We start from the raw sequence: 23,600 nt of genomic DNA, 5'->3' as shown, positions 1-23,600 counted from the left end.
TCTTTCGTGCTTTATATCTTAAGTAATAAAGCCAGACAGTTTTGGTGTGGTGTTTGGTTTTTTTTTTTTTTTTCCCTTCAGATGTTTCATATGCATGGCTTTTTATCAGTATGTCAGAGAAGGCTAAAATTCTTGCTGGCCTTTCTTATATTTTGGTGATTGCCTCATCCTGAGAATGCTGAATGCTTTGCCCCTAATTTCTATTTTCGTGCCTTTTTTTTTTTTTCTCTTTTCCCCGTTTTGTCAGTTGCAGTTTAGAGTTTGTCTGACTTGCAGCTGGAGCTTTTGCTTTTAGATGATTTGTCTGGACATTTGCAGGACACTTGTTGGATTTCATTAACTGCTCTCACAGTTTGCAGTGACACGAATAGTTCTTTTCTAGCATTTGTTTTACTGCTGCTTATTAGAAGCTTATCAGGGGTCATACCTAAGATGTGACTCACAAATTTTTCCTAAACTTAAGTTGAGGGTTTTTTGTTGTTTTTTTCTTTTTTTTTTGTGTTTTTTTTTTTTTTACTGCATTTTTTCTTTCCATCAGCTACAACTATACAGACCTACCTCTATGCCTACAGAAAAATGGGAGGGCCTGTTTGTGGGTGGGGAAAAAAAGATGTTTGTAATTTCCGAAGCATGTTCTTCATGGTGACTTTTCTAAATATCAGAACAGTGAGATACATGTCACGTCCACATAACCATACAAACACTAGGATGCTTTTTCAGTTAACAGTTATCTTGTGTCTTTAATTTAATTGGTAACTGAAGATATATCCTCATTTTTTAAAGCTTTATTTATATTTTAATATTTTCTTCTCCTCTTGAATTTAGATAACGTAATCCATGGATAAAGTGGGAAAGATGTGGAACAATTTCAAATACAGGTGCCAGAATCTCTTCAGTCATGAGGGTGGAAGCCAAAATGAAAATGTAGTTGTGAACTCCAATAGTTGCTCATCTACTAAGGAAAAAACTGTCCAGATAACTGACTTGGCTCAACAGCAACCCAGCAGCCCTTTGAGAGAAAACATTGCTTTCCAATTAGGTTTAAGTCCTTCAAAAAATTCAGCAAGGCGTAACCAAAACTGTGTCACAGAAATTCCTCAGATTGTTGAAATAAGCATTGAGAAAGAGAGTGATTCATGTGTCACCACAGGAGCTAGACTTGCTCGAAGAGACTCTTATTCTCGGCATGCTCCTTGGGGTGGGAAGAAGAAGCATTCCTGCTCTACCAAAACCCAGAGCTCCTTGGATACTGAAAAAAGGTTTGGTAGAACACGAAGTGGTTTGCAGAGGAGGGAGAGACGGTATGGGGTCAGCTCTGTCCATGATATGGATGTGGTCTCAAACAGGACAGTAGGTAGCCGTTCTCTGCGACAGCGTCTACAGGATACTGTTGGGTTATGTTTTCCCATGAGAACTTACAGCAAACAGTCAAAACCTCTGTTTTCTAACAAAAGAAAGATCCATCTCTCTGAACTAATGCTTGAGAAATGCCCTTTTCCTGCAGGCTCAGATCTGGCTCAGAAGTGGCATCTGATTAAACAACACACAGCGCCTGTGAGTCCTCATTCAACTTTTTTTGACACGTTTGATCCTTCCTTGGTTTCCACAGAAGATGAAGAAGACAGGCTCAGAGAGAGGCGCAGACTTAGTATTGAAGAAGGGGTTGATCCCCCTCCCAATGCCCAAATACATACTTTTGAAGCTACAGCACAGGTTAATCCATTGTATAAACTGGGACCAAAGTTAGCCCCTGGTATGACTGAGCTGACTGGGGACAAAAACATAACAGCTCCGGGGAACTGTGACTCTGAAGAGGATACAACAACACTTTGTCTGCAGTCACGCAGGCAGAAGCAGCGTCAGATGTCTGGAGAGAGCCATGGCCACATCAGCAGGCAGGGGGCTTGGAAAGTGCATACCCAGATTGATTATATCCATTGCCTTGTGCCAGACTTACTTCAGATCACAGGTAACCCGTGTTACTGGGGTGTGATGGACCGCTACGAAGCAGAAGCACTTCTGGAGGGTAAACCCGAAGGCACTTTTTTGCTCAGGGATTCTGCACAAGAGGACTACCTCTTCTCTGTGAGCTTCCGTCGTTACAACCGATCACTGCATGCACGCATTGAGCAGTGGAATCACAACTTTAGTTTTGATGCCCATGACCCCTGTGTGTTTCACTCCTCCACTGTTACAGGGCTTCTGGAACACTACAAAGACCCTAGCTCTTGCATGTTCTTTGAACCGTTACTTACTGTATCTCTGAACAGGACTTTCCCCTTTAGTCTGCAGTATATCTGCCGGGCAGTAATCTGCAGGTGCACTACGTATGATGGAATTGATGACCTTCCTCTACCCTCAATGTTGCAAGACTTTCTAAAGGAGTATCACTATAAACAAAAAGTCAGGGTGCGATGGCTGGAGCGGGAACCTATAAAAACAAAGTAAATGGCAATCAGAATAAGCTTCTAGAATACACTTATGTTTTGGTGTGTGTTACAGTTTAACTGCAGCAAGTGCACCAACAATGTCCTAGCTTTTCTGCAATATCCTATTTAAGCTGAGTGTTAGTATCCTGTCAGATGCTGCCTGCTGTTAATCAAACTAAGTTGTGATGCCTCCTGGAAACAGTAAGCAGACAATTCTGCATGTTTTTCATTAAGACCTAATGAAAATATTTTTGCTAATTTCTGAATATTTTGTTTCCCTTTTATAGCTGTAGTAATTGGATGAAGAAACTATGTGGCATTTTCCATGGGGCATTCATGTGATACTAATAAAGGCTTTATTAAAGGAGCATTTTTGCTAATATTTGAACTATTTTTAAAAATTATCTTCTTGAAAGCTTTCCACTGCTCAAAGTACTAATCTAGCTCACGACAAATTTCCAAATAACCATGAATAAGAGTATTTTCTTTTAATGAAGAGCAGTTCATTAGAAGCAGTCCATTAAGAGTTAATGGTGCTTTGATGCTAACAGATGAATCATGCTTTTCTCAGTGTATAAGGTTTCCTAATCATTAAGACTTGAATTTGCCTGCTCAGTACTGTAATTCTATTTTAAACACTTGGAGATTTAAGTGGCATTGTTACCAAAACTAATTCTGTCTTGGGCAGATAAATACCTTCTAGTGTGAATTACTGGTTCAGTGGCAGGACATGGGATTGCATCATTGACATGAAACATAGGGTTAACTTTTTTTTCTAAAGCAGAATTAGGTGGTTTGACTGCTAGTAGCTGACAATGGAAGGTAATAGTGAAGAGAAAAAAGGTTTATGTAAAGTTGTCTGGTATTTTTCTGGATAAAATTACAAGTGATTGAAGAATTAGAATACAAAATCTGACATATCTGAAGTAAATGTCAGGTTTCAAAGGTACTGTTACACTTTATTTGTAAATATCTTTCCATTTGCGCTTTTAAAAATGTTAAAAAAGTAATATGCACTGATTATAGTTTTAACAGATTACTTGGAAACAGGATTCTGAGTTCTGTTTGCTTATTTAATTGGAGATGGAGCTTAAAATAGTTCTGTCTTAGACATTTTTGCACTAAAATTCTATTGGAATGCCCTGACCCTATTTAATGTTTTGTATCAATTATAAGTGCTCCCTAGTTTCTTTACCAGCTGCTACAGTTTGTTATGACTTACTTCTCTATGGCAGTGACCTGAGTGAGGTAGGGAACATTTTGGCTGCAAGTACAACAAATGTTATTCTTTTATGCTACACTAACCCTTCTATTGATGTATTTTTCTGCTTGCTGTGCCTTGTTCTGGCTTTTTGTGCTAATAAAGTACAGTATGTTCAGTGTTATACTTGTATATCTGCTCTGTTTTTATATATTCACGTAACTTGTAGCAGGTAACTGAATTTTTACAGGCTTTTCTTAGTACTTAGTATAGCTAACGCACAAATACTGTGCGGTTGAATATTGGTTGATCAGCACACCCTATTACTGTTTTTTGTTACGTGCTATTCAGAAACCTAACAGTGTACGCTATTGAATAATGTTTCCATAGTCACTGCAAAGTACTGAACTTGTCTGCAGGCATAGAGCATTTTATAGTTTTTGTAATGCAAAGGATAAATTTTAAGCAAAATATTCTAAAGCACTATTGATCCTCTGTAATGACTGCTGAAGATGTTTCAGCTTGTTATAGCTAACTGCTAAGCTTAATGTTTTGATACTCCCCACTGAGTAAGGAATGGTTATTCCTTTAAATTGACAGTACAGCAGTGGCATTTGCTGACTTCTAGACTGATAAATAGATGTACACACAAACTGGTGAAATGTCCTGTTTTTACCAAAGAATACTGTCAATTTATCTTGGGGTACTTTTTTAGTAAAGAACAGTGGAGAGGTGCAATTTCTGTTCTATCAAATATTTATCCCAAGCTATGATAAACCAAAGTATTTGACAACTTCATCTGAACTTTAAATAATGTATACATTTATGTTGGTGGAGACTAAAACTTTTACATCAGCAGTGTTGTCATTTTTCTTGAACTCAAAGTGCACCCAAAGGGGAATGATTTGAGTAATTTTGTAATGACTGGAACAGCACTACGTCATAGAAGCTCATACTACAAAGGGTTAATCTGAAGCACCCAGAAAGCACTTTAGAACATGTCTTTATATGCTTGTGGAAAATTTGTGATCCCATTATGCACTGTTTGTAGTAATTTATCTTCTTTCCTGTGTTGAAAGATTTCAACTGTTAAACAGAACATTGTTTAGAATATGTAAATACTAAGTTTGTGTAAGTATTTGTACAAATGTGCTAATGATCACCTATGTTTTGAATTGTGTGTGTCATTGGATATGCAACTTCCGGTTTAAAATCCGCTCTAAGCGTAAGAAGAGGAAAAAAAAAATCACCAGCATGGAATTACACCTAAGTGTACCTTCACTCTGTTATTTTCACTGTTCTTTCAGTTGCATCTGAGTTCCAGATGAGTTTACTTCAAAACTTTCTTTCAATGTTACTATCATACAGTCAATCTGAAACTATGCTTTGTCCTACTGTCCAATTTTTGTTTACTCCCATTCCAGTGGCTTGTCATAAACTGACTGATGAGATTCTAGTTGTGACATTATCAGTGTGGTCTGGAATACACATTCATTTAATTTTTTGTCATGTGGTGGAATCTCTGGGGAAAAAAAACAAAACAAAACAACAAATCAACCCCTAAACCCTTAGCTGAGAAAGTTTGCTCTTGCATTTGGGTAAAAAAAATCTTTATGGAGAGGATTTATTGCTCCTCCAAAACACGCAAGAGAGGAATGATCTATTTCTCTACAACTTTTTATTAAAGCTTTGCTTCACTGAAATATGCAGAATAACTTGCTAGTGTGGTTATGCTAGGAATAATCAAGTTTGAATTATAGTAGACTTGAGTGTTGACTGCTCAAGTTGCTGTGTATTTTTTAACACATACGTTTTCTGTCCTAAAGACACTAAAATGTTAGTATGTTGAGAATTCAAGTAGTTGATTCCTTGTTTGAGCAATATGCTTTAACTTTCTGATTTTTAGAACATCTTCACATGTATTCAAAAGATTTGCACAAACCACTAATTTAATTTTATTGCTAAAAAAAATAAATCAATCTGGTAAAGTATACTAGCATGATTCTAATATAATTTGGTTACATGACAGATATTTAAGCCTCAGTCTTGTTAAGTGTTCTTTTGAGGTGATTCTCATTTGTATAGAAAGGGCTTACATTTGGTAGGCTTATTTTGCAAAAAATCTTATGAAGCTCTTTGACCATATTTGAAAAGAGCAGGGCAGGTGGTGCTATGTGGGAATGAAGATCTCTGAATACCTAGCAGAACATGGTGTTTTTTTAAATGCACACATTGAAAAGTTATGGTGTAAATAAAATGTCATTAATGCAGTGACATATAGTGCATGGAAGGTTTTTTACTCTCAATTGGATCACTGTAGAACAGAATTACAATTTAAAAATTATGGCATTAAGTAAATCTTTTTAGAAATCTATTTTTATCTCCCTATGGAATTTGAGGAAAGTAATTATACTATGTTTTGACTATATATAAAGGTCTATGTGTTGGGGTTTTTTATCACTTTAAAAGGCATAATAACTCTTCTGAACATACTCCTAAGGACATGTAGACCCTTGTCCAGATAATGTGCTTCACAGAATGAAACTTCTCTTAGGACGTTTAAAAGCCATCTTTTGCACTTAAATACTTTACATTTTGTGCGTTTTGGAAGACTTGTTACTTACAAAACGGTAGTCTTTAAATCGGCAGTATATAGTCTTTTAAAGACTTGCCTGTGCATCCATAGTGTTTGATAAGATGACTAGAGGCCCTTTGCTAGACTTCATCCTGACAGTCACTTGCATCCTGAAGTCCATATTTAAGCTTTTGCACTACTTAGAGACAAGCAAAGATTCTGTATTTCTGCAATACAAAACTGATTTCCTTTAGTCTCCGTGTGCAAGCCAAAATATTTGCAGAATGCTTTAAAGCTAAGTTACATGCAAGACTGAAGCTATTAAGTCAGAATTTGTTTTGGTTTCTTTGTCCAAAGCTGCCCTAAAATACAATATTTAATTGAAAAATTGGGAACTGAATCTTCTGTGATTTTTCTAAAACAATGATACATGTTTCCATTTTAAACTATTCCAAAAGTACATTTTGAGTCTCATTTTCCTAAAGTGTTGTGAAATGATAGGTATGTGCCAAACCTTCACACCTCTACCTAGCCCGTATGTGTCTGTGTGTTAAGAAGGTGTCTCCAAGCATGTGTGCGTTCTTTTTTGAAGCTACCTGAAGTATACCTATATGGTGAGAGTTAATTTATTCTCAAAATTCTCTTTTTCTGTCTGTGCATGGCATGAATTGCAAGTAAAAGGAGTATTTTACTGGTATCTTAAGCTGTGTTTATATATTACAGCCAGTTGGTGGGTACGTGTTTTCCTGCTATTCCCACACTTGCCTAAACAGTTGTCTCCTGACAGTGATCAAAGGAGATTTAAAATTTTTTGTTCATAATCCCTTTTTCTAAATCTTAAAATAAACAGAAACTGAATCATTTAGGTTGACCATGGATTGTGTCTACCAAATGCAGTTGACTTTAAATACCTGAATTTTCAGCTTTTTTTTTTCTTAATTTCCAATTGAAAAAGTTACTGATGAGGGTGTTGAAGAGAAAAAGGCTTGATATTTTCATAGCAAGATACGTAAATATTTTGCAATGAGGTAAGGCTCTCCCAAAGATACTCTTCAAGAAGTTTTACCCCTCTTGCTGTGTCTTAAATCAAAACTCATTAAAAAACACCACAAAAACCCCACCTCTTGATGAATTTAACCTTACAATCATTTAAAGACTGAAAAGAAATATGGTGCTTGTACTACATTTAGTTGCATGACACCATATTGATTTAAGAGTAGTTGTTTCTCAAAGCAAAATTTAAATCTGTTATTTCAATGAAGCATTGCCATTTCTTATTTTTATAAAATATTCAATTTACAAAAAAAAAAATTGCATCAGTAGGATGTTAACCTGATTCTATCGTCAAATCTGTTGTTATCAAGGTAACTATCGTGTATGCTTTTCAAGCTGAATAAATGTTCACTTTGTAAATTTGCATTAAAGTTACAGCTATTATCAGCTAGGTTTCTTAGGGCAAACACAATGTATTTATGAGCTGAAGTTCCTGGTGCTTGACCCCTTTTTTTTTCTGTCTTCTGGTATAGCTAATAGTGTTGCAGATTTCCTTGCTAAGCACACAACTACACTGACAAGCAGAAACCTATCTGAACTTGCTTGCCTGGAGTAAAGCAACCTCTGATTTCTCAGCAGGAGTTGTAATTTTGTTGCACATTTGCAGAGAGGAAGCAGAATTAGGTTTTGCTCTTCTTTGAGCAGCTGTTAAATTGAACATGGTGTGTGCTTCCTGTGTGATAAGGTTTATTAACTTCTTAGAGCCCTGAGAATTTTAATAGCTTTTGGAAGACACAGAAGTCCTTGGTTGCTTTGTCACTTCTTACTCTCATACTTGTAGTTTTGCAGCAGCATGAAGAAATGTATTTATTCAAAGTGAATCTATGTAGTCACCAACTGTATAAGCACTACTTTGTAATATCTTTACAGAGATAGCAAATTCCTACACGGTTATATTTAAAATGTTTTAGGAGAATGAATAATGACACTGTGGGCACAAATTAATTCAGATTGCACTATAAACTTTCTTACCGGAAGCCTTCGTTCTTACAGAAAAACTATGCGATCCCTGCACACAAAAACTGTAGCTTTGGTAATGCGCTCTTTGGTAGGTGTCCAAAAAAGTGGCACCCAGATGGTCCCTGGACCTTTTCTCGACATTCCAGCTCAAGGGGCCCTGGCAGGCCCGCCAGGCATTCGAGGAGTTGGCTGGCAAGCGTGCCATGCCAAGCGTTGCCTGATGCCAGCACCTTGTGTAACTGCACTTGTTTGGGTCTCCCTAGCTTAGATGGCTTTTAACCTGCTGCAGCTTAAATGTTTCTTCACCTTGCCTAATTTGTCTTTGTTATCTGGTTGGCAAACTGTCTTGCAACTTAATATAGTAAGAAAATAATGTGATTTATGGCTACTCAGCCAGTGTATTAGTAATAGATGACTCTGTCTTAATAAATGGGGTATAAAATACCATACTGTTTTCTTTTGATATTTGTTTGGGAGCAAAAATTTGTGGTTCTAATGAGTTTAAATCTATACTGTAAATACATTTTTTTTTTGCAAATACTTAATTGTCCTGCATGTCAAAGGGATAAGCAGTTGAGTCAAAATAAGCAGTAACTCATGTTTCTTCCAGTCCTTTTCTGTTGCATGTAAAATACTTTAGAGGAAATCCAGACATTGATAATTACCAGCTTTAGAAGTTTCATCACTCTCTGAAATGCCAACAAGCTCTTAATTTAGTGGCTTTTCACATAAATCTCAAAGGTTTTTCTTCCCAGTTGTGGGCTGAGTACACATTTTTGTGACACAAATGTGTATTCTAGAGCACAACCCCCATGAACACAAACTGAGGAACAGTCATGACATGCCTGATGGGAGCTAGTCCTAAAGCAAATTGGTGCAAGCTCTATAGATAATTATGAAAATCGGGCAAAATGCTGCTAGTGAGGAGTTAGAGCTGTGCACAACAGCCGTGTGACAAACTGCAAAAGTATTGTGGGCTGTGCTGTGGAACTATTTCAAGCCTCTTAATTTGCTAATTATATATTTTTCTAGAGCATTGCTCCTAAAAATACATTTCATCTAGGCTCCTTTGGAGTCTTGCTATCTCATCTCTAGTGAACTAATAGAAAACCAAACCCCTGAAAACAAAACTGGGGTTTTGGGTTGCTTTATATAGAGATTGGCTTTGTAGGTCTAGCTTCATTGAATTTCATACAGAAGGTTAATTGTCTTTAACTTGGTTAAAATAAATACATGACTGACTAATAGTTATGGGAATTGCCTATTATAGTGGTGTGCTTGAATTAAACTGTAATGTTGTTAAACTTATGGCAGAAATCATACTTCGTAGTATTATATGATTAAGTATTTAGGTAAGGAAGATGGAGGCACAGGAATATTTTGAAGAGTTTTCAAAGCACCAGATGATCTCAAGCTAAGATTTCTAGAATCAGTCTCTTCTGTGTCACTTTCTTTAGAGGAGGAAATTTTACATGTCTGTCTCAGAAAGCTGTTTGTGTTGTGACTTTGCAGGACATCAAAAGTACATGGGTATCTAGAACAGAATACATAGGCTTGGAGAATTTAATGGTTATAGGAGAGTCCCTAGAATGACCATGGCTGACTATGCTAGTGCAAGCTGTGCAGAAGAGAGCACAAACCTGTAGTGATTCTTCTTGGGCTTCTAGTGTCTCGGATAAGCATTTGTTGGGATACCCAGATCTAATGCTGAGAAGCAACAGGAGTTTCTGCGCAGTAGAGATTGCTGAAGCAACATTGCTGCTGAACCCAGAAACCCAGAAGACCTAGACAAATGACTCAGTAAGAAGCATTTTGAGTGTCACTTCACATCTGAAGTAGCTGATGGTGTGAGGAGCATTAGTATGGTTCCATATCAGTGTCCCAACAGTCAATGGCATAGCTCAAGTGTGGATGAAATAACATTGGCATGACCTGCTAGCAAGACTGTTCTCACTTTACTCTCCTATCAGGTGTCCTGTGACATCTAGGAAGGCAAGGTTGTAAACCTTCATCAGGGTTTTTGAGTTTTTCCCTTAAAACAGGCCCAAATGGAATAAAACATTGTGATTTATAGAGTCTTTAATCTTGTGAGTAGTGCTAATAGTCTCATCTGTTTGTTAGAATGAATATATATGTTCATCTCACTTTTAAGAGTGGGACACAGACTTTGTAAAAAAAGTCCAAGAGCTGCTTGGAATCTGATTTGCTGGATGTGGGGTAAGTTGGACACATTGCTGCTCGCTAGCTTGGGTTTCCCTTTAGTGACAGAAGAATGATAATGCTTGAACCGTTTATGAAATACTTTGCACTCTAGCGATGAGAAGCATAATGGAAGAATTAGCCTGTGTTATTTGAGAATGTCTGGCACCCTTCACTGAGTCGTAGACCTGAGGTGGGTATGTGTCTGCTCTCAGTATTTTTCACTCAGTGGTTTTTCTCAAGTGGTTACTGACCACAGTGGACACAATATGTACAATACACAGGTATGTAGGGTGTTGAATGCCCTACACCCTTTATTTCATAGCCCAGCCTTTTGACAGGCCACCTTGGGGGTTTCCATCTAAAGTGTTTTCTCCTTGCAAACTCTATTTTTTCCTTCTTGCCTTTTTTTTTTTTTTTTTTTTTTTTGCTTTTTAATTCAATCTGATAAGGCTGACAACCTGCAAGCAGTGTGTGAGGAGAGTTTCCTGGCATGAGCCAATAAATTGCTGAGATTGTTATCATTCTGTACCATGGAAGCACCCTGTCTCATTTATTACACCATTTGTCTTCAGTTTCATTCTAAGCCAAGGGAAAAAAAAAAAAAAAGCCAGACTTTTCCTTCAAGCAATCACTTGTAGAACCATTCATATTATGGGTGTGCAGATGCTTGATACTGAAGCCAAATGCTTTTCTGCCCAAGCAGGGTTCCTAAAGGTTCTCTCCTTCCCACCTACCCAGTCACCCTTTCCACTCCCACTTTCACCCTTGTTCTTCTGACAGTCCAGTTGAGCTAAAAATGTGCTTTCTAGTCTTTATGGGAATGGCTTTGCATGAAGGCTGTGGCTTTAAGCTGTTCCAGATGTGTCAGAGCCACTGCTGGCTGTCAGATGGGTGCTGCCAGTGTTTATGCTGTTCAGGAAAAAGCTGGTGGCAAGTGTTCTGTGAGCAGGGGTTTTAAGCCAGGAGTTTGCAATAGCTTTAGCTTTTTTTTTTTTTTTTCCTGGAAAATTTTAGCTTCATCTTGAGTCTATGCTTCAGGAAAAGGTACTTGTAAATAATCCCAGCACAAACTTTGAAAGAACCATTTCCATGACTAGTATTTGTATCGCTTTAAGACCTCCTGAATTTCTCAGGTGTCTGGTATCTCTTACAGCAATTTAAGACTGGCACAAGCTCCAGAGATAGAGTTGCCCAGATAAGTTGAGTAGTGCCCTGAAACACTACTTGGCTCTGGCTCTTGGTAGATGCCTTGGAAGTCACTTTGCAGCAGGTCAGCCCTAGGTCCTGGTTTCTGGCAGTTTAGACGCTTTATCAAAGATGCCCTTTCTAATCTGTGCATCCCTTTCATGACCAATGCCATCTAATAAAATGGCTGAAGATGGTCTGTGGCTCTGAATGTGGCTCAACCTTCTTTTGCTTCTTGAGAAGACCCGTTCTAAGTGGAAAGAGAGGGCCAGGCACGTCTGATCACTACCTCAGACCAGACAGACAGTGGATCTAATGGCCAATTCAGCTTTCCATTCCCTATAGTTGCAGAGCTTTTAGTACCCTCCTGTAGCCAGGAGTCTCAGGTTTACAGGTAGAAATCTAACTTGGTTCCTGCCTGAGTGAGCCTTCTGACCAAATCCCTCTGTCCTAGCAGAGCCAGTTCTGGCATCCTTGTCATGTGAAAAATAAGAGATTCTGCTGAGCTGGTTAAGGGTAACTGAACAGGGCTTGTCTCAGACTGCCTTTGTACAGAGATCATGTCTCTGCAGCCATATCAGGAGCAATTTGCACTCTGAGCTGCAAGTTGGCTTCAGTTTTGCATAAGGAGAATTTCATAGAATCATAAAATGGTCTGGTTGGAAGAGACCTCCAAAGGTCATCCTGTCCCACCCCCTCTGCAGGAAGCAGGGGCATCCTCAACTAGATCAGGTTGCCCAGAGCCCTGTTGAGCCTCACTTTGAATATCTCAATGGGTGGGACCCTAACCACCTTGCTGGGCAACCTGTTCCAGTGTTCCACTACCCTCACGGTACAGAACTTGTTCCTAATATCCAATCGAAATCTGCTCTTCTCTAGTTTGAAGCCACTGCCCTTCATCCTATCACTGCAGGCCTTTGTAAACAGTCTCTTTCCATCTTTCTTGTAGGTCTCCTTCAGGTACTGGAAGGTTGTTATTAGGTCTCCCCAGAGCCTCCTCCAGGCTGAACAACCCCAGAATTTCTGCAGGGTTATTGTCCACTTCAGGTAATTTCAAAGGGCTCCTCTTTCTCAAGATCGTATTTAGCTTTCGTCGTGTCCATTGTGACAGTATTAGCTTATAATTTCTTTGTTTTGCATCAGCAAGTCTTGTCAAAATTAAGTAATTTGCTAATAAGTAGCATAGAAGGAGCTGGGAGTGTTTAGTCTGGAGAAGGCTGAGGGTAGACCTTACTGCTCTCTACAACTACCTGAAAAAAAGGTTGTAGTGAGATGGGTGTTCATCACCCTAATATCAAGTAATAGAATGAGAGGAAATGGCTTCAAGTTGTGCCAGAAGAGGTTTAGGTTGGATATTAGGAAACAAATTTTTACTGAAAGAGTGGTCAGGCATTGAAACAGGCTGCCCAAAGAAGTCATGGAGTCACCACCCCTGGAGGTGTTAAAAAAAGTGTAGCTGTGGCACTTCAGGACATAGTTTAGTGATCATGATAGTGTTGGGTTGATGATTGGACTTGATCTTAGAGGCCTTTTCCAGCCTTAATGATTTTATGAGTCTATGATCAAGAAGGCACTGACTGACATTGTTCCAGACCTGCTCACAGATTTTTAAATCAGCCTCTCCACTCAAAGCTCCATTCATTGCCTGCAGTCTGAGTCATGTGGTCCTGAGTGTTGTCATGGCTTTGCATTTCTGTTGGGAGATGCCCTAATTAACAGTAGAAATGAATGCTAAAGCCAAGTAATTAGATTCTCTGCTTGAAGTTTAGTCATCTCTTTTCCCTAGGGACATGTTCCTCTGTTTTTGTTCTGGCATGCTATTTAGTGTCTGAGCTTCTTATTTAAAAGTTTGTCTAGAGTCTTCTTTGCTACTTGGGTACTTTTTCTCCTTCATTCTGCAACAATTAGAAACCTTAAAGATTTAGAAAAAACTTCCTTTAATTCTTTTAATTTTCCTCTCCCTGTGTTGCTTTAAAATCCCTTTCCTTAGGGGACATTTAAACTGGTTTAGGCATTTGTGAAGATCAGATCTTTCAGCCTATGGCAACCATTCTGATGGCTGTCAAACTGATGAAAAGGGTGAGCAATACACACCCTTACAGCTACCCACCCCCCCCAATCCCTCCCCCAACCCTGTCTTGACAAAATTGCCTTTTGCATTTGCTTTACTCTTTTGTCTGAGTTAAGGTGAGTTTTGTTTGTGCTAATTACTTTGTTCTTTCCAAAACCGCAGATGTTTGTATCTGAATTGCCCCCTTTTATCTTGGATATTGAGGAATCTTTTGGTTTTTTATTTTAACATTGTGAAACCGGTTGCGAGTACCTTCCACAACAGAAGTCCAGGGCTCAGCTATTTTATCTAGAAGTTGTTTATTTAGAGCTGCTTGTGACACCACTTATAATGAAATTGAGAGCCTGGAAATATTAAATATGGTTTAAGTAGCACCCACTAAAGCCTTTGGACAACTCTGATAGACTGGATGAGGAGCACAGCTACCTGGAACTGTGACTGCATCCTTACTGAGGGCTTCCAGGTATGGTGTAGTTTGAGCAGAAGGGTACCCTGCTCACTGCTTTCCTGAAACCTCCAAAGTCCTTCATCATGTTGTTTGCTGAGGTCCAGGGGGTAGCATGGCTGTCTACCAAGTAAAGAATTTGTGGAAATGGATGTAACACCTCTGTGACCCGTGCTGGAAATGCATTTAATATAATGAGAGAGGAACGGTATGTGCTACATCTGCTCCAGACACAAGGTAAGGAAAGCACACGCCAGAATGTGTGGTAAGTGGTCGCAGGAGTACTCTGATGCATTTCAACTGGGATGTAGTGAATGTGAGCCTTGATAGATTTATACTTTTCATTCAATTTTCTGAAAAATTTCAAGGTTACCGAAGTCTTGAGAGGTTGCTTTTCTGTGCCAAACCAATCTCTTTGAGTGGATAAGGGAAAGGCTAGGGAACTGTAGGCAAATGTCTTAAGTTAAGGTTTCTGAACTAATCAGTAAATATGCAAAAGGAGCTTAAAACTTTCTAACAATGCTTTCATATGCAGAATAACTTTTGCCAAGGTGCATCTTCATTCTGTAATGTAATTAATGTACTTGTGTGAATTACTTGGTAGAGTTAGCTAATGGTTGGACCATTAATGGTTGACTATCTTAAAAGTCTTTTCCAACCAAAATGACTGGATTGGCATGTTGCCAACAATTATTCTTAGGATAGCTTTTAGATATACAAATACAGAATTTGAAGCTGCAGGTTGCATGTGTTGTCCTGATTTAATTGGTTCATCCTACAGTGATTTAATGCTGCTGTTTGAGATCAAAAATTAGTATAAGTTTACAATACAGACTTAAGGGAAAGCTTTGAAGTGGTGTTTTGTTTTAGTTGGGGAACTTATGTAACCAGACTCAGAAGTGGTGGACTGGGTTACACAGCACTGCCTATCTGTATGTGAATGTGAAGTGTTCATGGGTTACCTTCTGGGATGCATCCCACATACTTAGCTCCAGAACCAGGCATCTTGTCAAATTACTGCAGTTTTTGAGTTGTGTTTCCATGTTATTTGCATGGAAGCCATGACATGAAGAAAGTGGCCACAGATGATGCAGACTCAAAATGTCCCACAGCATGTATTTGCTATCTGTGAACCCTCTCTGTGAGGCCAAAGTCCTTTAGGAACACAGCTGTGCTTTGTTCCCTCTTAGCATTAGGTCATTCATCCAAATAAGAGCTTTCTTGTGCATTTGTGGAGGAAAGCTTGAGCCTCCATTATCCCTTACTTACTGGGGTCCAAGCCAGATGCAGTACTATTTGGTGGCCTGTGTACTCATCCCCTGTCGTATTACCTCGTTATGGGCTGACTCAGTTTGCTCTTGGTCCTCAGCAAATCGGCTGGTATTGCATGCCTGCGCTCCCTGGTGCTCCCGGGTCTTCTGTGGGTATTTATTTTCAGGATGACGCAACATGGTCAGCAGGCTTGTCAATAGCAGTCTTATGTGGTGACAGCAAAGACCTCAGCTTCAACTGATACTGATACAATACCCAGAGGTTCAGCCTGCTATCTTCCAACAAGAGAAAACCAGCTGTGAGAGATGTTGCAGGTAATTGTTCATCGTATAAATTTCTCCCTCAGGACATGCCCCAAAGAGTTTTGATCATGATCCCAGCAATCACTCATGCAACAGAAAGGCTTTTCAGCCTCACAAAGGTGATTAAAACAGGTCATGCAAACACGAAGCACGGCAATTCACCTACGCGTTTTATCACCTGAATGAGGTCCTATGTGTCTCTGTGCTTTGTGTGAATAATTATGACTAAAAATGTAGACATCTTTAACACTAGGTTGTTGTTTGTTGTTTTTTTTTTTTTTTTTAAGCAGGCATTGAGACAACATAATTAATTGTCTTTTCTTTCATAGAGTGATTGAATTTTCATAGATTATGGAGTTACTGTTCTGGGAATGATGCTGGTTGGTTTTGTTCAGGTTTTGGTTTTTTCACGTTTGTTGTTGGCAGGTTTTTCTCCCCCCCCCCTTTCTTTTTACATCTATTTAATTAAGAATTTTGTAGCATTTACTTTTCCTATAAATATTAAATAAGTAGACAGAGAAAACCTTGAGAAATTGTTTTTACAGTTATAAGTTGGGAGCTGTGACGTGAGAGCTTTACACTGCAAACTGGACATACCCATATTCCTATGCATAATGGGACTATTCATCTTGGAATGGAATCTTCTATTCATAAATCCTGTTTATAATGTAAAACAGTAACATTCCTGAAAAGTTTAATCTGTGAAGAGACACATTAAAACCACTAAGAGTACTGTAGTGTCTTGTATTGGAAAAAGCAATGAAAAAAGTCAAAGCAATTAGCTAATCTTTCTGCTATCAGAGCTAGAGATAATAGCCTGAATATGCATCATCTTTACATTGAGTTGTTTGTGATAAGGAAGCAAGTCAGACTGATCTAACTGTGGTTACTTCAAACTACTCAAAACCCCAACTGTGTTTTTCAGGTCTGAGGTTTTTAAAAATATTTTTTTAAGACAATGTGCATTGTTTTCAGACTTTGAAGTCTCCTGAGGCCAGGGAGGCCTGAAAATATTGTATAAATCAGATTAAAATTATATTAATCTCCAGACTTGTTACCTGAGAGAGGTATCTAGGTGGTTAAACTAGAAGACAGTCTTACAGCTCTGCTGAATGATTTGAAGTAGAAGAGAAAATACCTAGTAAGTGTGAAGATAAGCAGAGAAGTGGTACTGTTGTAGGATTGACTATTATCATGGCTAGATGAGCTGAATGCTGGCAACAGTTTTTTTTCTAGATTCTCAGATAATTCAAATCCCCATGAATTCCAGCTTCTTTGAAAAACCTTAAGAGAAGCCAAGGACTGCTGAATGGGTGCAGTATGTATTGAGTATCCTTGTCTGGAAACAGTCAAAACCTGCCTGGGCATGTTTCTGTGTGACCTACTGTAGGCAATCCTGCTCTGGCAGGGGGGTTGGACTAGATGGTCTTTCAAGATCCCTATCAGCCCCTAACGTTCTGTGATTCATCAGAATCTCTGGGGAAACCCTCACTGTGGGCACCTTGGAACAGCCTTTCTCAAAGCTTCAAGCCCTCTTTCCCTGTCAGGTGTGTGAGTCCAGCAAGGCAAAATCACATTCTGGACAATTTCAGTGGGAGGAAAAAGGCCCTGCTCAATAGCTGTTGTATCTAGGCTTGGTTTTAAGCTAGTAGAAGCAGTAGTAAGTCTTCCAGGAGATCATTTTGCTACCAGAAGAGGCTGAGAGCATAATACACATACAACTGTTATTTCAGGCTACACCTTCCTGCCTCGCTTCGACTATTTAAAACTGCTAAAACCCAAAGTGCTGGGGCAGTTACCAGCTGGACAAGGAGCACCGCAGCTTCACCTAAGGATACTGGATGCTCGTGTTCCTTCGTAATAATCTTTACATTTGACATCTCCTCTAGATTGATGGCTTCGTTGAATCACTAGGGTAGTTACAGGACAGCCCTTTTCTCTGTGGTGTGCTTGCTGGAAAGCCTCTGAGTGGTCAACCTGCCATGAAGATTTCATGACAGCCCCTTCCAAGGATTTCTTCAGATGCACGTCTGGAAATGAGCTGAGTACAAGACTGTTTGCTTCACTTTGCTTGCCTTTACGTCATGGAAGTCTGAAGACATAGTTGCTGCTTCATAGTTCTCTGCTTCAACAGTTTACTTCAACAGTTATTTTCTTCCAATTCTTTGCTGTGCCCAACTTTTACAGATTTATTTTGTCCTTCAGAAAGTTGTAATTCTGATGGTGAGTTCTGCTCCCTTATTTAATTTAGAAAGAAGGGGACAGATGAGGATAGAGTTTGGTAAATGTTACTTCATATGACTACACCAACTAGTCCAAAGCCTGCCCTGACAGAGAGGGACTGAAAGTTACATCTCTAATGGATATCTTTCATAGTTGATGGATCTTGTTGCACTGACCAGGCTTTTAATATCAAACCTAAATTTATGGGGAAACGTAATTTCCCTTTCAGTTGAACTTGTACAGCTATTGCAAACACCGCTGTGTGTGGGTACCAGAAAATGCCACATTTCTCTTCTACAGTTTGAACGGGAAATAATTGTGGTTTCTGAGATCTCGCTTTGAAGCAGTGGTTGTTTATAGCTGGCTGACTTTAATAACTGTAATTGTATGTGCAGTCCAGCTCCAGCTGTGCACTGGGCACCATGAGTCACTGTCCAAAAGCATCCCTTAGGTTCAAACCTCTTTTAAAAGAGCTGGTTCTAAAATATTTCTGAATATCCTCTGCCCCATTATTGGGAAGTCCCCTTCTGGTCAGGCAGCTGTGTTGTGGCTCTTTCAGATGGTTTTCCTGGAGTTTGCATAGGCATGTCCTTCATTTGCACAGTCCCAAGCTGGAGCCAGGAACAGAGGAGGGAGCTGTCCCTGGGGAGACACAGCTCAGCCAGTGACGGGCACATGCAGTGACCTCAGCCCAGAGCACAGCGAACAAATGCGCGTGTTGCATGTGGGCCACTGTGTGAGTTGCTGGCATGACCCTGGAGCTTCTCCTGAAGGCATGTGCAGGCCTAGGCAGCCTTTCCACCTCTGCTGCTCACCCACTTTGTGCAGAGCTATGAGCACCTTTTGCCTCTTTGCTCTGCATCTTGCTGCTGTTGCTCAAGCATTCGTCCTTGTAGATTAATTTGCTATAAACACCAACCAAGAAATCCAACTGTAGTTCAAACATTCTTGTGTTACATTCCTAGAAATCGCACCAGGCTTTGTAAATCCCTTTCCATGACCAAAACTCAAGCCAGTTTATTGAACAGCTCAGTATTGCCTGGTGTGGCTGTAAAAGTAAAGAAACTGTGGCAGAAAAGTGGAATTCACTTTGTGTTGCCGAGTGACCAGTAACAAATATGGGTAAAAGGGGTTTATCCACTTCCAGTTCTGTTCCCAGCAGCTATTGCTATGCTGTAAATAAAGTTTAAATACTTAAGTATTTTTTAAAGTTTCTTTAATTATAATAAATGCCTTCTTATTTCATACATTTCCTGCCCACATAGTATATTTACACATTACACATAGTTGGAAGGTATTATTAGAGACCCCTGTTCAGGCACCTGAGTCATAGCACCTTTAACATGCCACCATAAACAGGCACATTTGAGACTGCTTGTGATGTGATGCCTCAGTCTGCACATCAAAGGCTCTGTTTCCTAATGACATCTAGGGCAGATCTGAAAGCGGAATTTCTTTTCTACAACAAAATCCTCTTTGCTTGACCACTGGCAGATGTTGTACGGTCTTGGGAGCTGAACCTGGCCTTCAGTCTGTTGCTAGCCTCATCAAATGGAATGAAGATCACCTTCAAGTTAAAGCACCCACGAGACATTGTCTAAGTGAATGTGGTGGGACCTAGGGATCTGTTGCTATGGTGCCAACGTGACTGTCCACCCTGTCTGTCCATGTCAGTAATACTGGTGGCTAACTGCTGGTGCTTTGGGAGATGCTCGACTGCGAAGCACTAGCTCTCAGGAAACCAGCTGGCCAAAGGCAAAAGTTGGGCACTTCCATCTGATTTTGTTATGTGCTGAGGCACATAGAAGGTGAAGAAAGAGCTGTTTGAAGGTATCTCAAGCAGTGGGTCTGAAAATGGTGTCTGTCATGCTAATCTTGTCTGTACTAATGTCTATTTGAATTTACAAGTGCAGGACTTTATCCAAGAAATGTCAAATTTCCCTTGCCTAAGCTGGGAACGTGGCCCAGGTGCTTTGGAAGGTCTTTGACTGTATGTGTGAAATGTGCCTACTCAGGATGACCTGAGGCCTGATCATGCAGGATCAGACTTGTGTGAATCCACCATCCAGCTCTGAAGAGTGTGTGGAGCAAGGCTTTCCCAAGCTGTTATAATATCCCCCGTGGAGGCATGGTATGTGTGCTATAGTGGATGTTTACCTTGGATTCACAGTTTTCTGGTAAGGCTGAATGGATTACTCTGGATACACAAGTTGTGGGAAAACATAGACAATAGTTGTCCATCTGGACAGAAGCTCTGAGTGATAAAGAGGGATACTTTTTTTTTCCTTAGGGGTTACCGAGTATATTTGTTCCATAATTGCACCTTGCACCTGTTCTGCTTAAGAAGTCATTCTACAGCTCATCAGATCTGATCTAGTTGTTGGGACTGCAAAGAGACATTTGTTGTGGACTATGGAGAGATCCGTAGCAGTCCTGGAAGGTGGCTGAATTTGGACTCTGTCTTTTGATAAGTTGCTATTCACCTACAATGCAGAGCAGGATGTGGTTTCTCAAGCAGAATAGCCACACTCTTGCATGAGGCTACAGGCAGAGGGAATCTTAATCTCAGTTATTAAACATGGAATAATTTATCTGCTTATGCAGATCTTAAAAGGGAAGGAGATCATGGTCGTTCTGTGCAGTCCTTTGTGGAATTGTTATAATAGCTCAAGCTGTCCTTCAAACAAGTGGTACAACTTGTGTCAGCTGGAAGGATTAAGTACTGGGGAGACCTTAAGCTTGAAAGTAGCCTGAGCTCCTGCCACTGTCTCCCAAACTGTAGATGTCTGTAGTGTTAGTGTGGTCTTTGCAGGTCTGAGATGATGACGGGGTTTTGTGGCAACTTATGTGATGAATGATGTAATAAAGTTCTGTCTAGCAAACCTTCCAATATTTTAAAATATCTACTAAATCCTTTTCCCATTTAAAAAGTCTTGTTAAAGTTGTCTGCTCCAAACAAAAGAGATTCTGCTATTCTTGGTTATGTGGTTTTCCTCTTCAGGTTTCTGTGAAAGCATGTGTTTCACAAGGCGTATCAAAATTCTCTCATGGTCAAAAATAGGCAAACATCAAGCATGTAATTTTCTTGAAATTCCCTAGCCATATTGCCTTAAATGTGTAGATAGTTTTTAGAGGTATTAAAAAGGAATGTTTTGCAGACAGTCTAAGCTGAGGCTGGTGAAGATCTGAACAGTGCCTGTGGCTCTTCAGTTGCCTATCAGGAAGTCACCCAAATGTGCTTTCTATGCCTTAGTTTCCCCATTTGGGAGGCAATGGCTGTGTAAAGGACCTGGGTTCTGCTAGTGAAAAATCAACACAAAATCTATGTGTTGCTGAGTTGACAGGTCTGGCCATACCTATTGTTGTGACACAAACCTGATTCGTGCTTCTGGGAAGGGATCACTGCAGCAGTTTGAGGTGTGAATTTTTAATCTTGACCTGGCTCCACAGCGAGCTCTTTCTCTTTAACGCAGCATGGAAGAAGAACTAGCTCTCTTACTCCTTACCTTAATTCCCTGCCTGAATGTTTAGTGTGAATCATCAACCAAGTACTTGAATCTGGCAAAGCAAAAATGTTTATCAAGTGCATTTTGCAGACTGCATGAAGCATTGGTCTTTTGCAGGAGGAATGGCTTCCCTTTTCCACAGGAGTGAAAGCACCAGCGAGTCCCTGTGCTTGCTGCTATGCTTTGACCAGGCCTTGCACTTCTGGTACAGGAACGGGATTTCAGAAACCTTTTTGTGGTATGGTGTGGGGTGCTCAGTGATAGGACAAGGAACAATGGGTACAAGCTCAGCAGAGGAGGTTCCACCTCAACACACGAGGCACTTCTTTATGGGGAGGGGGACGGAGCCCTGGAACAGGCTGCCCACGGAGGTTGTGGTGTTTCCTTCCCTGGAGACTTTCAGGACTCGTCTGGATGCATTCCTGTGCAGCCTGCCCTAGGTGATGCTTCTTTGGCAGATGTTGTTTTTCTCTGTTCCTGACTCAGGCTGCCATTGGGTGACAAATGAAGGTATGAACCCCACTGCTGTATAGCAACGAGATTCCAGAAATGCAGAGCAGAGAATCTCAGAAGTTCTCTCCAGAAGTCCTTTATTGCTGCATTGTAGAATCCCCAGCATTACAGTGCCTGAGTCCCAATTACAGAAGGAGTCCTGGAAGCCCTTAACAGAAGAAGCAGCTAACAGAAGTCCTGAGCATATCCCTCACAGCATCCCTACACCAAAGTCCTAGCCAGAAGAAGTAGTGAACTAACAGAAGCAGAAGTCCCTAGCAGCCCTAACCGAAGCCATTCCTACCTAAGTCTCAGATTAGAGAGAGAAAGCAAGAGAGCATTAAGTGTGTGACTAATGCTCAGAGTGGCTGTTTTTATATATTCTTTGTTATTGATCCTTTAACCAGTGAAATACAACCTCATATATAAACTAAAATTGTTTCCCAATAAGAGGTGACAGCATGTCAAAGAGGTGGCTTCTGCAGCATGTTACAATCAAAGGGTGCCAATGTGAGGATGTTGTTCTTAGCACCCACGGAATGTTATTGTTTTGCTCTACGCAGTGTGCTAAGGAATTGGTCAGCTAAGGAATCATGCACTCTGCACGCACCCAGCAGCTGCCCTTGGAAGAGTGGCCGCAACAGGGGGCAGGTTGGACTCAATCTCTGAAGGTCCCTTCCAACCTCTAACATTCTGTGATTTATGTATTGAAGTATATATATTGCAGTTCTAGTGTTGCTCCTACTTTGTGCATGAGGAAAGGGAATGGTGGATGTGTCCTGAGGAAAGGAGTTAAGAAGTATGTTAACCATTCCTCTGATTCCTCCTTTGTAGCCCCTTGAGTCGTTTGTACTGGTGATGCTTTACCTAGCAGCAGTTAACAAACTGAAACCATTCTCTAGGGTGGTGCTGACATGCCATTTCTCTGTTTTGGAAAATTATTTCTGAGGTCCCACAGGAAAGGACTGCATAGTCTGCTGCAGATCACAGGAAAGATAGGCTTCTGTGAAAGATGGGGTGGTTTTGTTTGACTGCTTCATGTGTTTCCTCCATAGATCTTTCTGCTTGTCTTGAAACCATTGCCCTGCTGTGCTGGGCTGTAAATCCCTGGGGCCATGATGAAGGAACCACATGGTCTAGATAAACTCTACTTAACATGCTTATTCAGATGGAGATTGATTGGCTTTGTCCTTTCCCCATGAGCCAAGACTGAAGAATTACTGAAATGCTGCAACATTATCAAGTGGGTGAGTGCTTTCATTGTAAATCTGTAAATCCTGTTAACCCCTATTTGTAAGAGATGAATGGAAGCCCTGCAAGCCCACCTTCTCATAAACCGTCAGTGCCATTCATGCTACAGATATAAAGCAAATACTGCTTTCTCCCTTTTAAATGTAAGAGCATTTATTTGCCAATCCTCAAACCAAACTGTTTTTCCATGATATAAGAAGAGCTGTCTGGATGATTAACAAATGCAGTTACAAAACATCAGTTTGAAGAGAGGTTCTTGTCTGTGCTTTTAAAATGAACAGCAGCCTTGATTTTACATCAACATCAATGAGACAGCACCTGAATGCAGGAGTTTGGGTTTGTGAAACTATTTGCAGAATGACTGCCTATATTTATATTTCTTCTAGAAATTCTCACTGTATTATTGCACACAAACCTCATGTAAAGAATTTTA

General features: G+C 40.0%; 1 protein-coding gene across 1 annotated transcript; it reads left to right on the top strand.

Moving 5' to 3' along the window:
• Positions 1 to 837: 837 nt before the first annotated feature.
• On the top strand, positions 838 to 2,448 carry SOCS5 (suppressor of cytokine signaling 5). Its single transcript, XM_054399176.1, has one exon. It carries the CDS (start codon positions 838 to 840, stop codon positions 2,446 to 2,448), a length of 1,611 nt encoding a protein of 536 aa, XP_054255151.1.
• Positions 2,449 to 23,600: the final 21,152 nt, after the last annotated feature.

This window comes from Indicator indicator, chromosome 2 (genome assembly GCF_027791375.1).
Source record: "Indicator indicator isolate 239-I01 chromosome 2, UM_Iind_1.1, whole genome shotgun sequence".
Classification (NCBI taxonomy): domain Eukaryota; kingdom Metazoa; phylum Chordata; class Aves; order Piciformes; family Indicatoridae; genus Indicator; species Indicator indicator.
The sequence above is the reverse complement of the archived record's forward strand: the minus strand, read 5'-3'. Positions and strand labels throughout refer to the sequence as shown.